This window comes from Amblyomma americanum, chromosome 10 (assembly GCF_052857255.1).
Source record: "Amblyomma americanum isolate KBUSLIRL-KWMA chromosome 10, ASM5285725v1, whole genome shotgun sequence".
Classification (NCBI taxonomy): domain Eukaryota; kingdom Metazoa; phylum Arthropoda; class Arachnida; order Ixodida; family Ixodidae; genus Amblyomma; species Amblyomma americanum.
In genome coordinates this window covers 90,268,318-90,283,565 of record NC_135506.1, presented here as the reverse complement: position 1 = coordinate 90,283,565, position 15,248 = coordinate 90,268,318, and the positions used below count along the sequence as shown (strand labels likewise).

The 15,248-nt window shown below is 46.9% G+C and overlaps 1 protein-coding gene across 3 annotated transcripts in view; it reads right to left on the bottom strand.

Moving 5' to 3' along the window:
- Window positions 1-15,248, bottom strand: part of LOC144107023 (uncharacterized) — a 204,923-nt gene that overhangs the window by 69,316 nt on the left and 120,359 nt on the right. For all 3 annotated transcript variants that reach the window (XM_077640005.1, XM_077640007.1, XM_077640006.1), the window contains exons 6-7: window positions 14,774-14,917; window positions 983-1,074 (exon numbers count right to left, since the gene is read on the bottom strand). In XM_077640005.1, the coding sequence (XP_077496131.1) occupies window positions 983-1,074; window positions 14,774-14,917 (236 nt within the window). The remainder of the gene's footprint in view (window positions 1-982; window positions 1,075-14,773; window positions 14,918-15,248) is intronic.

Below are 15,248 nucleotides of genomic sequence, written 5' to 3'. Positions count from 1 at the left end.
ACGGCGCACATCCAAGCCGGATCGCGGCAGTTGTTCTGCCAATTCAACTGGTCGGTGGCACAAGTGACGGAAGTCACACTGAACTAAGCACGCCCGGCGTTCTGTGCAGTTAGCTATGGTGGCTTAATGCTTGCTGGGCAGCGAGCGCGGCTGTGTAGGCACTGCGGACAGGAGCACCTGCTGGTGGCTGCTCCCTAAGCGGACGGACACCTGTCTCCAGGGCAGCAATGACAGCGTCTTTTTGCTCCTGCTTGGAGGTGAGACGGGGTGTCATGACCGTTTGCCTAGCAAGGTGTTCCTGAATGCTGTTTCAAGCTCAGGCGCATTGGGAGCGAAGGGCGGAGGTGCGGCAGGATATAGAGCTGCGCGGGAGACTACGTGGCGTGTAGCGAGCGACTGTTGAAGCGTCGGCGCGAGGAGCAGCGTCTGCCTGCGTAGCTGCCCTTGCGAGGCCCTTTTCAGCAACGCCTTGAATAACATTGGCAAATGGGAGCTCTTCAGGTCTGGAGGGCTCCTTGGTCTTAAACTTGACGCACCGTTGTATTTGTAGCTGTTGAAGTGGGTAGACAGCTACAGTCCCTTCTTAACTGCGTTCACGATACAAGCCCGTACACCTGATGGCCTATTGCATCTTGTTGATTTGTTTTTCTTTCACGATGTTGCCCTCCCCTATTAGTAAGCATCGAATACAACTACGTTTTCTTTCGACGAAAGCTCTGCTAAACTTCACACCACCTCCCCTCTCTGCTGTGAGAACACGGACTAGACAAGGCGCAATAAGAACTTGATATCTGTCGCCACAAACAGCAGCAATCACTTCAAAAGCTGTGTCTATATCTCGTCGTGCTTAGAACAGTTGCGCGGGCGCAAGATCTTGGTTTCATACTCTTCCAAAAGGAGGACTAAATTTAGTCTTACAGATTTGCCCTCAAGCCACACGATTTCGCAATTGCATCGACACAAACTCCCAAGAGTCACTTACTTTCCGTCCCCTTTTTTTCCCGTGTATGTGCCACGGGCGTAGATCCTGGACGTCGCCGTAGTGAAATTAAGGTTGGTGTACGGTATATTTCCCTAGAGTGGATGAAAGTACAAGTGAGTATGATAAAAGCAGAACTGAGCCTGACATAGTCATAGGAAGCATTGTTAGCGTCGTGAGCATAATATTTAATTGCGACTCATTACCTAATCACATGAGATTGATTAGGTATGTTGTTAATTTTCTAGCTTGTTTTTTTTTTATTGGAAACGTTACACAGCAAGAGGGGAAATTACTATTTCAGATGTCTTCTTAAAGCTAACTGAGCTTGATTCCCCGCTTGCATCTTATGTCTATCCCATTGGATTTCAAAATGGCCATCAGCACAAGTGCTTCCGCGTTGCGCTCGTAGTTCTGAAAACCACACCCAGATGGAATCAGTCGGTACAGAATTCCATGATGCTTGCAGGTTGACCGCAAGCAATTTATTTCCCAATGTCGTATTCCAATGAGCGAAGTAGAGGAACGCTTTCTGGCTAAGCGAGCTGGAATGTGGGTTTCAGTAAGCGATTCGGATTCAGATCCAGAATCGTACGTCTAGTATCGCTCTCTCTAAGTACCTTTTTTTTTCAAATTCAAGTCTTTATTTGCCGGTAAGTACGTGCGTACATTGCACTGAGTTTGCAGGCGGAACTCGAAAACTCGTGGAGGAGTTTCGAGACGGGTTGGTATTCATCATAATGTTAACAAACGAATCGAGGAAACACAAAGGCAACAAGATTATAAACATAACGAAGCACGAGTAGCAATTATACGTTCATCAAAATAAGCTTTTTTAGAACCGTACAAAACTCAATGTGCTTAATTTTGCTCGTAATGCATTACCCTTGTGCGTTCTAGTTCTTAATGGGAAGACATGTAAATAAAGAACCGCCGTAATCAGTTTTAATTTGTAACGAATGTAGAGCAGCTGTAGGTCAGCGAGTGGAGTGAGTATTGCTCCGTAGCACAAATCTTTCGCGTAAACCATTTAGAAGTTGCCGATATGAAAAAAAGAATTGCCAAGCTTTAAACTTGGTTAAATCTATTGTAGTGTGAAAGCGTTCTTAAATATCCAAGGTACAGTTTTGTTGATGGCCCGGGTCAAATTTGGAGGCCGCCATGGTGTAGGGCACGCTTAATTATGATTGTACGTCGATTTACACCCCCATACCTCCCCGCCTTCCTTCATGTGACGAAGAAGAGGGTATGGCGCCAGCATGTGTTACAGACAACGCGCCGGGGCATTTCCCTTGACTGGACGCCGTCGCACCGCCTCCGCCGACCACCGCGTCGAAGAGCAACAACTTTGAGCGCCTCGTTGGTTATGTTGGTAGATGACGTCACGCACCTGTGTTCTGGGGTTCACGTGCACTACCCGATGAAGGCAACTAACGCTGTGCTATCGACTAGCTTATCAAGTGCCACCTGGGCAGCACTTGCTCTCCTCGGGCTTCAGGGAAAGACTCCATAGCGCCGCGGGATAGCTTCGACCACCACGGGACCACGAAGACGCTGTTCACGGACGCGCTGCTCTGGTGGAAGCGCTGCACGGATTGCCAGGCATGTTCGCTTAGGTGTTCTCCTGCGTTCGGGCGCCAAGGTCACCAGAGGCGCTCCGACAACGGGAGCTAAAAACGCTTCCTGCCTAATAAATATGCTACATGTGGCGGCACGTAAAGAACAAGCTGATATCGCTGTGCAGCTAAGAGAAGATGTCGAAGGTACTGAAGTCACTAAAGCAGCCAGGTGGATCGTTACGCTAATTAGCTTGCAGAAGTGAAGCGGGTGGAGAAAGCTCCTCTTAAGCAGCCAAAAGACTTGGCTAAAACAGATGGGCTGATTCCGGAACTCATGATTTGCCCTTAATGCACTGCGCCCTTTCTGAAAGTGTATATTATCTCCGGGGCTTTTCTAACAAGGCCTCTCTGCGTATGCGCACCTCTTCGCCCCCAGCTGCACTGGCTGACCGAAAGCCGCTAGATCTTATTCCGCATGCGCGGTAATGTTAGTAACAGGCGCATGCGACAGATGGCAGCAGTTGTCAAGAAAAACGCACCTGGCACTTCGCAGGCGCAGCTGCCTCTTTGCGAGACGAGTTCGCACCTGCGTCTCCTCCGAGCGTTCAGTTCCAACTTACATCGAGTAAAGCAGAAATTTGGGCAAGTTGGTACGTATCCATTTTGAAACAGCGCAACAAAGACGGGACGTGGAAACTGAGGTGTAAAGACAAACATGCGCTGACTAACAACTGGGTTTATTGAAAAAAACACACAAAATATATACAGAGTTAGGAAAGATTAATCGCCACCATAGTCAACTCATGCCACATGTGACGCCAGATATCCAATCTCCCCTTCGGAAAGGGCGACCGATGGGCAACTAATGCACGTTGCGCCTTTCTCACGTATAAGAAAAGCTTCAAAAACTTCTCGCGTCATCTTATCACAATGGCGAAACACGATATTGGTGTTCTTATAGTCGGGGGTACATTTGCATTTCTTGCAACGGAATGCACCTTTAGTGAGAGGGTCTCCTTCTGTTTTTCTTTTTTCGTACTCTTTTTCGTGTTTGCATTTGCACCTTCTGCAGTGGACCGCCACGTGTGACAGGGGGTCTTTTTTTCTGGTGTTCTCATGTTCCATGAGTCGCTTGTTGATGCATCTTCCTGTTTGGCCAATATATGTGGCGCCACAAGAGAAGGGAATTTGGTATACTACCCCTACCTCGCAAGGTACATAAGGGGAAACATGGCGCACCTGACAAGCCCTTTTGTTTCCCTCCTGCCTCTGCCTTACCTGTCTACACATTCTGCCTAATTTCTTCGGGGCAGAAAATACGACGTCAACGCCATATCTGCCTGCCACTTTTTTGAGCCCATGGGACATGCTGTGCGCATATGGAACCACTGCCGGCCTTTTATTTTTATTTTTATTTTGATTTCTTGCACTCGGCCGAGCCCCATACTTCACGTGCCTAAGCAATTTTTCCGCTGCCCTGGAAATGAGGTGAGCCGGATAGCCATTCGCGCATAATCTGTTTGATTGGGCTGCAATGCTCTCCCCAATCATTTCATGACAGGACTTCTTGAGTGAAGATTGGAGGCACGACAAGATAATGCTTTCTTTTATAAGCTTGGAATGACCTGACCTGAAGTTTAACAAGGGCTTAGCCGATCTTGGCCAATAACACCAGCACACGTGCTTGTCTCGGGAAAACAAAACCAAATCTAGAAACTGCAGTTCCTTGTTCGTGGGTACCTCTGTAGTAAACTTTAGCCCACGCCCGTACTCATTAAACACCTTAAGAACATCGACTAACATTCTAGGCAGGCTGTCTGGCGGGGTAAACACCAAATAGTCGTCGACATAACGAAAAATACGCACCCATAACTCCTTCGAAGCTTGCTCAATCACCCTGTCCACAAAACTCAAAAAAATTTTAGCCAATACAGGTGCAACCCTGGAACCAATGCATACACCGGATGCTTGCACCTTAAGCTGGATAACCCTGGGATCTGCAAGTTTTTCAGCGTTGACGTAGTGGACCTTTACTATTCATTGCCACACCGAGAGCTCATGAGGGCCGTTAAAATGTGCATCACACAGGACAATGACGAAAGCGCATTCATTGAAAAATGTGGTGTGTCTGTTGATAGTTTTTTAGAAATTTTGTCCTTCTACCTGTCGGCAACAGTTGTTGAGTGGGAGGGCAAGTCATTTGTGCAAGCATCCGGTGTATGCATTGGTTCCAGGGTTGCACCTGTATTGGCTAACATTTTTTTGAGTTTTGTGGACAGGGCGATTGAGCAAGCTTCGAAGGAGTTAGGGGTGCGTATTTTTCGTTATGTCGACGACTATTTGGTGTTTACCCCGCCAGACAGCCTGCCTAGAATGTTAGTCGATGTTCTTAAGGTGTTTAATGAGTACGGGCGTGGGCTAAAGTTTACTACAGAGGTACCCACGAACAAGGAACTGCAGTTTCTAGATTTGGTTTTGTTTTCCCGAGACAAGCACGTGTGCTGGTGTTATCGGCCAAGATCGGCTAGGCCCTTGTTAAACTTCAGGTCAGGTCATTCCAAGCTTATAAAAGAAGGCATTATCTTGTCGTGCCTCCAATCTTCACTCAAGAAGTCCTGCCATGAAATGATTGGGGAGAGCATTGCAGCCCAATCAAACAGATTATGCGCGAATGGCTATCCGGCTCACCTCATTTCCAGGGCAGCGGAAAAATTGCTTAGGCACGTGAAGTATGGGGCTCGGCCGAGTGCAAGAAATGAAAATAAAAATAAAAATAAAAGGCCGGCAGTGGTTCCATATGCGCACAGCATGTCCCATGGGCTCAAAAAAGTGGCAGGCAGATATGGCGTTGACGTCGTATTTTCTGCCCCGAAGAAATTAGGCAGAATGTGTAGACAGGTAAGGCAGAGGCAGGAGGGAAACAAAAGGGCTTGTCAGGTGCGCCATGTTTCCCCTTATGTACCTTGCGAGGTAGGGGTAGTATACCAAATTCCCTTCTCGTGTGGCGCCACATATATTGGCCAAACAGGAAGATGCATAAACAAGCGACTCATGGAACATGAGAACACCAGAAAAAAAGACCCCCTGTCACACGTGGCGGTCCACTGCAGAAGGTGCAAATGCAAACACGAAAAAGAGTACGAAAAAAGAAAAACAGAAGGAGACCCTCTCACTAAAGGTGCATTCCGTTGCAAGAAATGCAAATGTACCCCCGACTATAAGAACACCAATATCGTGTTTCGCCATTGTGATAAGATGACGCGAGAAGTTTTTGAAGCTTTTCTTATACGTGAGAAAGGCGCAACGTGCATTAGTTGCCCATCGGTCGCCCTTTCCGAAGGGGAGATTGGATATCTGGCGTCACATGTGGCATGAGTTGACTATGGTGGCGATTAATCTTTCCTAACTCTGTATATATTTTGTGTGTTTTTTTCGATAAACCTAGTTGTTAGTCAGCGCATGTTTGTCTTTACACCTCAGTTTCCACGTCCCGTCGTTGTTGCGCGGTTTCAAAATGGATCCAACTTACATCTCCGTCCCGCGGCACTGGCCGCTCAAAGCAGCCTTTTATCTAGTACAACTCCGCGCTTTCGCACTGATTCAAAAGTAGAAAACATTCTCTGTAGTTTTTTGATATTGCATGTTACACAGGAGGATCATATTTGTTCTTCAGACATTTTATATATTTAGGCAGTGGGTGATTTGCGCTTTGTGGCTAAGGTTTGCGGGCAGGGGGACAGAAAGCGAAATAATTTTAATCTTCAGACATATACTTAAATTAAATATAACAATGAATTTTCAGCCGCGGTGGATAGCGGTAATGTTTATACGGGCAACATAGAGGCGGACGCATTTCTAGTCCACTCCGTTCGGTAGAATGGTTCTAGCGGGCTCATGTTCCGACATGTTCGCCGCAAACGTTTGCACGCACTCCGCGTTATTGCGCATCTAAGTTGGCACAGTTTACGGTAAACTCCTCTCTAGCGTGACGCAGCTGTTGCGCTGGGCATTTCTTGTACTTCGATAGCTGAAACTCAAAGGGAAACAATTAAGAGCTTCACCGGTCGCTCTGCGCCGTTGGCAGGCGAAACTACATGCCAGGAGAAGTTTTGCGCTGACTGAATCTGCCTAACATGCGAAATTCGGCGCATGGGGCAGAAAATTTGTATCCCAACATCACGGAACACCGTGTGGTAGGAAAACTCCACCAAATTGAATTTTTTGTGAATACTACGGGTTCTTTGTACACACACCGGGTTAAAGTACACATACCAAATTAAGGCAGCCACTAAAAAGCGCAATAATCAATTCCGGTTACCTAGGCGGCTGATGGTGACAATTATCACTTTACTTTGTGTGCCTCTCGTGGGATAATTATTGAGCTCAGGAAAATTTAGGTTTCGCTCCGCGCGTGATCTGTAAAAGACTGTTCGGCATAATTAATTTTGATCGCCCTGTAATTCCCATCCTAAATTTTAAATTGCTGACTTATAAGTGTGTTATCTTGACTGCGCTGTTTTATAAAGGCGTTTTGACACAAAGGCAGGAAGCCTGAAGACATGAAACTAAAAAATAAACAATAAAATAGTGTATAAATTTTAAATACGCAGTGTCACATTAACATAACAAAAACGTTTTAGTTCATTTCGATCTGCGGCTTCCATCGTTAATAGCTGCAGTTTTTGCCGCGAACCGAAAATTCGACGCAGAGGACGTAACAGCACTTAAGACCTGACACAGGCAACGAGACGCCATCGCTTACTGCACGAAAAGAAAATTGTTTCATTTTTAATTTCGTTGCTAGTCAGCGCAAACGTGCCACGTTCTCTGAGTTCCGTCTTGAGCGCTGTTACGTCCGCAATGTCAGCATGTACGAACAAGCCAGCATCAGCTCTCTTCGGAGTGCGTTTAAGTGGCTAAACAAAAAACATCTCACACTGAAAATACTGTTCACGCATTAGATTGCATAAAGATGTAGCCCAGAAAAGGAAACGGCATTGAGTTGACTAGAACATTCAGCCTTGTTGAAACAATTTTCCGGTCCCGAACTCATATGAACCCGTTTGAACCGGCTGAAACAGGTTTGAACCGGAACGAATTGTCGTTTCGGAGCCGAACCCGGAACTGAGTTCGAAAATCATGAATTGGAAAACACATTATGAGGACGATTACGATGCCCTTTAATGCGAAATTAGACCGTAGCTAGGTGATGTCTCAAGCTCTCAAGTCTAATTGTTTTGCTTTGCCTGCTCGTCGGCACATCTGGCGACAATATTAGTTCGAGAGTAGTATTCGTTAATGAAGACAACGATGTGCAATGCACAGTGCGTGAGAATGTTAGTCTACAGACGTATTAGCTGAAGGAGATGGCGATGTGCAATGCACTGTGCGAGAGTGTATTGTAGTTTAACACAAGGAGTGATCGGTTGCGGCGTTAGACTAGTGCTCGCGTGTAGTGTCGAGCGAAGCTGAGCTGTTGGCGGCGCCGAGGGTTGGAAACTGAGTCGCGCAATGTTTATTTGCATTCACTTAGGGTTTTGAAGCAGAAGTGACGGTATTGAATGTCTCTTGCTAGTGGCTCTTCCCACTTTTCAGTTTTTTTTCACTTTTATTTTTGGTTTTGTCTTTTTATCTAAACAAAGCCTGTATTACATAAACCAACGTCGCAGCTAGTGACAACTGAGTTGCCATACCCGAATGAGCCTGAAAAACATAATACGCCTTAAGGCCGTTTCACATGATGCGATTGTTGCCGCACCGCAGTGCGATTTCTGCCGCTGTGCGACAGAAATGCGCGTCGTTCTCGTCGCAGGGCCACTGCGACAGACTTTCAACAAGTTGGTCGCATTGCCGCAGCGTCGGTGCGGTCGCAGCGATGGCCACAGTAGTCAGCCAATAGGAGTTCAGCGACATGACAGGAAAATCTCGAAAACGTTTTATTGAACTTAATAATACATCACAGCTCAATATTATTACTCACGATTACGAAACCAACGCCAGCCACGATGTTTGACATTTATTGCAGCCGAAGAATTTTCGTCCACTGAAAGGCCGCACTGACGCTAGGGTGCCGACAGCACCGACAGAAATCGTTGACATGTGAAACGGCGGCTGCGATTACCGTCGCAACGACAGTGCGACCGGGCCGTAATTTTTCGTTCCCGTCGCACCATGTGAAACAGGCTTTATGCATTGGCACAAGTCACCGAGAAGGCTCAGTGAGATGCGGTTCTAATATCGGCCTTTCCTGATGTTAAATGGCCTGCTCTACCATCAAAATCCGCCAGCGTGGCACGTCCGAGTTGGGTTGCGACAAGCCCGAAAATCAGTAGGTGAACGATATGCTGAAACAACTTCTTAATTCAGTATGGGTGCTGCTTTCTGGCATGAACACTCCAACCGAACGGATTGTTCTTCATTTTTTGGATGCTCTTGAGCCGCTCTTGGCGTTGCAGTTCACTATGGCGCGACAAACGAACAATTCTTCAGTGACAATGCACACGCGCCGCAGTGCAGGGATGCAGTGGAATGCCCGAGGCCTGCGTGGTCGTCTCAGTGACTTCCGACAACGCCTCCAGCAGGAGCTCTTTCCAGTAATTGTGATCTGTGAGCCCAAGAAGCCTTCCGCATTTCACCTTTCTGATTATGTGCTGCTGTGGTCTCGACACGGAGACGAAACAAGCAAAGTGTTAGCGTTCGTACGCCGAGATAGAGTGCACATCCGTCGAGTTCTACAGCCACACAACACGAAACACTACATTGCCCTGACATTAACGCTAAAAAGGGGCTTCCACGATGGCCCAGTGGTTATGGCGCTTGGCTGCTGACCCGAAAGACACGGGTTCGATCCCGGCTGGGGCGGTCGAATTTCGATGGAGGCTTAATACCAGAGACCCATGTACTGTGCGAGGTCAGTGCATGTTAAGGAACCCCAGGTGGTCGAAATTTCAGGAGCCCTTCACTGCGACGTCCCTCATAGCCTGAGTGTGTTTTGGACGTAAAAAAACCCATATCCGTTATCCCTCAACGCTAAAAGCACGAGTCGTCTCTCTAACCGGCTGCTACATTCCACCAAGAGAGGACATTGATTTTTCCTACCTACCTTCAGTGATCCAGTCCTGCACCGCTCCTAATATTATTGTGGGTGACTTCAATGCTCATCACCCTCAGTGGGGAAGTGCCGTAATGAGTAATACAGGCGGAAACCTGGCCGACGTAATCACACTCAGAATTTTGTCGGTATAAAAGACAGTTCCCCTACGTTTCTACTTGGAACGTCCTACAGCAGCTGTTTGGATTTAGCATTTGTTTCGTCTATTACCTGGTGCAGTGATATGGAAACGCATGGTAGTGACCAGATACCAACATTTGTATGCGTCAAGTGGCACGTACCTACCACCTCATATCATGTGTGGTGCACAGACTAGTCCACATTTAGGTCATCCGTGGAAACTTCCTGTGTGGACTTCAGGTCACCATCTCCAATAGAGGGCCTAATTACATCCACTCTCGTTGAGACCACGAGGTATGTATGTGCGCTCGCCCCAGGGTCTTCTATCGACGTAGAATTCGAGAGAATACGTGCAGTCCGTCGACGCGCCGGAAGAAAATATAGAACGAAATCAACATATGATCTCGCCCTTTGTCGCCGAGCTCATCGACGCCTAAAGCGACACGTCAAAAGTTTAGGTAAGCAGCGAGGTAGGCAATTCATTTCCTTGCTGGATCCCCGCGAACATGTATGACGGATTTGGTATGTTGTCAGAAGGTTGCGTTTACCCCTGCAAGAAAGGCACCCTTTCCGTGCCCTAGCCATTTAGCAACGCCGCAGTGAAGGAGAGGTAGTGGAAGAGTTGTAAAATGGTCGTGGGCACGACTCAGGCGTAATCATCAAGTTCAGAGGTTTTCGGGTCACATCCGCAAAACGAATATTACTACCTGCTCTTCATGATCCCTGAATTAGAAGCCGCTCTTGCCTCGTGTATGCATTCATTTTCACAGGTACTAATGGCATTTCTTACTCAACTCTCTCGCACCTTGGTGTGATTGGTCGATCTGCGCTGCTTAATTACTACAATGACACATGCGTTTCCGGTAATGCCCCAGAACACTGGAAGATCAGCCGCCTGGTTGGTATTCTGAACCCTGGAAAGCCTCTTTAGAGCTTGCCTCTTATCCACCAGTTGCCCTTGCAAGCTGCGTTGGAAAAGGTATGGAGTGAATGGTGTTGGCGAGGTTTGAGTGGTATCTAGAGAGCAATTCCCTTTAACCGGATATAATGACCGGGTTTCGGCGGTGAAGAACTTCAATCGACAGCGTCATTTACCTTGTTGCGAAAGTAGAACAGGAAAAACGTTGCCGCAGATTCATAGCAGTGTTCTGCTTGGACATGAAAGGCGCTTACGATAACGTCCTTCATGGCGCCATTCTTGATACTCTTTACGACTTGGGTGTTGGCGGCCGGCTCTGCCTGCGAATTGTGAGCTATTTCAGCTGCCGCTCAGTTTACATGTCTACGCCTGATGGAGGGACCACTTTCCATCAGGCCTACCACGCAGTTTTCACAGAGAGGAGTGCTCAGGCCAACATTATTTAACATTGAGCTGATTGGTTTGGAGAGTGAACTAACGGCTAACTTTCATATCAGTGCATATGCTGATGACATCTGCATCTGAGCGTCGGGCTCGACACGCTCACAAATGCTTGCGAGATTGCAGCGAGCTGTGACATCTACATCGAGATACTTATGGCGCCAAGGTTTATTGTTAGCACCGGAAAAGTGTGCTGCGGTCGCATTCACGAGCACATCTCTTTTCCACTACCCGATAACACTACACAGAGCGGAGATACATTATGTCTCCCATCACAGAATCTTCGGCGTTATGATTGTCCGTGGTCTGTTTTGATCGAAGCATGTATCAATATGCTAAAGAAAAGACACTAGTTTTTGCCATGTTCTTCGCCTTGTAGCAGACATGAAATGGGGTCCAACGGAGTGGTCTTTACTAGGACTATACCAGACTCTATTCGTAGGGCTACATCGGATACAGCCTCACAGTATTTCTTGCTTGCGGTCATTAGACAGCGTTTAAGAGCAGGCACTCAAGGCGTTCCTTGGATTTCTGCGGTGCACATATATAGAGAAGACACGCTTGAGGAAGCACGTGCCTGGCAAATATCGGTATATTTATGAATGAACCACTTCATCTGTATTTACGCTTTCTTACCCGACACCTTTGTCACCCAGTGATGAATGTTCCGCACGAGCGGCCGGGTAGCAGTTTTTCAAGTGCACTCCGTTGCCATCAGTCTCAAATACCTCCTGGCTATGTCCTTCCAAATCATCCCTCCAAGCCACCGTGGGTTATGGCTCAGCCTTCCGTATGCCTGCGTGTTCCCGGAATACTAAAGAAATTCATGATACCAGTCTGTGTACCGGAGCAACTTGCTCTGGCGTATATCTGGTCCGAATATTAATTGTGTTCATGTATACACTGAAGAATCTGTGTCACCAATGGCCTCGACAGCAGCTGTGGTGATACCCGATCGGCAGATAACTCAAATTCATTCAAGATCATATTTCAACTTGAACCGCTGCTCAACTTGTGGCTCATAGGGAAGCGATTCGGCGCATATGCGAGGATCAACCTCAAAGGGGATGTATATTCACGAAATCCAAGCTAAGAGTACAAATTTTAGGACGGTTTATGACTTTAGGACACCACACCGCCTACCAGTGTCTGGTAATAGAAATCACAGAGATCCTTTCATCTGCTCAAGAAAAAGATGACAAAATATTATTTCAATGGATCCCTGGACACTGCGGGCTCGATGGAAATGAGAACGCCGATGCCGAAGCAAAGAGTGCGCTCAGCGATTGCCTCCGTACAGTCGTTCCTTTCTGTAGACCGAGCACCACTTGCCTTCTCTCGAACTCAAGTTCAAGTTCAAGTTCAAGTTTATTTTCCTTTCTTACAAAGGAGGAGCCGGGACTAAAAGCTGTGGTAACAGCTTGACTGAAGGTCCCGACTCCTTGAGACAGTGGCAGTACAGAAGGAAGGCGAGGGTCACATCATTTACATCAATTAGTAATGTCATGGGTATCCGATGCAGATCCACATTTACGCGAAGCGCGAACACACATGCAAAACGAAAGTCGCAATACACACATGTACTCAAAGCAAATGTTTTACGTCACTAAAATATACAAAAAAAAGAAAAAAAACTCATGTCTGCTTCTTTCACAGATTGAAATTGTTTCGGCAGTAGTCACGGATATTGTGTTTTGAATTTCTGGTAATATCAAAATTGTCATGGATTAGTTTGTTTAGCAAGAGGGAAGGTTGTAACTTAAGGACTGGTTCATAGAGTAAGTTCTTGATGTTGGAGTGATCCAAGTTTCTTTGTATCTAGTGTTACGGCAGCTGTTATTTTCTCTCAGTTGTCCAAGTACAATAAAGGGATTGTCACGTTGTTGCGAAGAGTATTTATAGCATAATAGAAGCCTGTAAAAGTATAACGCAAAGATTGGAAGGATATCATACTTTATAAAGATATTTCTTGTGGGGAAAAGGAATGGCACATTTGCTATGGATCGGACGACTTTTTTCTGCAGCAAATGCAATCTATGAAGATTTGTTACCCCTGTTGTTCCCCAAACCAAGCTGTTGTTCCCCAACTCCATGAAGAGTGTGACGGCGAGATACTGTGAACAGCCAGCCACACTCTCCGACTATACACCTGAAAAAGACTAAATCCGGGGTATTAAATTTTGGGTACCGCGACGAATTCTGCGATTTCAAGTATGTTTGATACCCAAACTTCGTTTAGACGTCGATTTCACGCGAAAGTGGTGACATTTCATTGAACGAGCGTACACCCTGAACTGTTCCACTTGTGGCATGGCTGTGTCTGTGGGGCATGTGTTAGCGGTTTGTCCGGTATACGCGCGTGAAGGACTAACGTTGGTTGCTTGCCTGAAGCGTTTGGACAGCAGGCCACTCTCTGAAGACTTACTGCTAGGCTCTTGGCCGGAGTGTTGGCGAGCAGCGCAGGCAACGAGGAAGTTTTCACGTTTTTTTGAGTTACACGGGCCTCGACTCCCGGTTGTGATGCCATCAAATGTGCGTGCACATACTCTCATCTCACTTGTTACCACACCGCCACCCACCACGACTCACTTTCTTCCCCTCTCCTTCCCCAGTGCAGAGTAGCAGGCCAGATCTCAATCTTTCTGGCCGGCCTCTCTGCTTTCGTTTCATTAAATTTATCGATCTATATCGATTTCTTTATTTTGGTCTGGCTCGGTTCGACAATCTGGTCCATACAAAATGTACTAGCACACCTACGTATTATTTAGTTTAACGAAATATATCGGGAGAGAATGCTTTATTTGAGTCGTCTTTAAAGCGACAGCATTAAGAGCTCCGTTCAATGAAAATCTCGGCGTTGTCGTCATCGGCGTGAACGAAAATTCCCAGAGAAAATTCCTCCTAGATCGGGTTACCTCGTGACGTCATCACAACCTGAGCACGGGATTGCCAGCAAGCTGCTCACCATGACAGGTGGCAGTTTAGTTATTGGTCGAGACAGGTTGAGCAGGAAGCGAAACCTGGGCCACACAAGCCCCACCGGTGGATGTGGATGTGCTTGAAACTGCCCCATTCCGAGGCAGTTAGCGTAGCTTAACCGCGGCATCACTACGCCACGAGTGGTATAAGGACTCCCAGCGATAAATATAAGCAGATAATGCAAATTCCGCATAAATGAGCAATAACCCATTAACTCTATCACTTCATACACCGAGGGCGAAGGTTTCTACCCGCTCCCCCCAAGTTTTATCCCTACGCTTCTGTTACTCGTTAACACAGAAAGAATGCATTTCTAACATTTAGCATGAAATCAGAGGCGCAGAGTTCGCTATTCATACGGACATTCTAGCTTTCATTAACAGCAGTACATGAGGCCAATTGCTACGTGGAAAGCATAGCTGGATCACAAGAACGATTTATATCTGCAGTCGACACCGTGAATAGTGATTCTTCAATAAAAGTTCGAGTACCTGCAAGCATTGGCCACGCTTTCATGGCGTGCTTTCAGGCCTGGAACCTAGCTGGCCATAATGGCGACAAGAGAACACACAACTAATGAGCCGCAAACCTGCAGTGCCAGAGATGCAAATCTACATGTCTACAAAGACAAGGTGCTGGAAAACATCAGTGACTGGAACACTCACTTCTATGGGCGACCTTCCGTCACTCCTGGTAAAGTGCAAGGAGAGAATGTCCGAGCTGCTGTGGAGATCGGCGTGACTGTAGAAATACAACAACTGCTCAAATGTCGTTTCACTCTCTCCGATGAGGCGATCCATGTAGTACCCCTAAAGAGAACAAATACATGGAAGTGAGCATAGTCCAGAAGGGAAGCATGCAATGACAAAACGGGGAGGCGCAGCCTCGGCACTAGTCTTACATTGATTCCTGATTAAAAGAAGTTATGCGGCGTGCGGGCGCCGGAAAATTCTGAGGAAACTTAGCTCTGCTTACGTGGAGGAATGCGAAAGCATGTGTTTTGAGGAAAGGTTTCTGAGCAAAGACCGCAGTAGCTCTCATATCTCGACATCTCGGTAGACACATCAACCGCGCCTTAAACCATGCAACTGCAGGCGCATATGTGATTGGTCCGAACACCTGTCGCAAGTTAGCACGTGA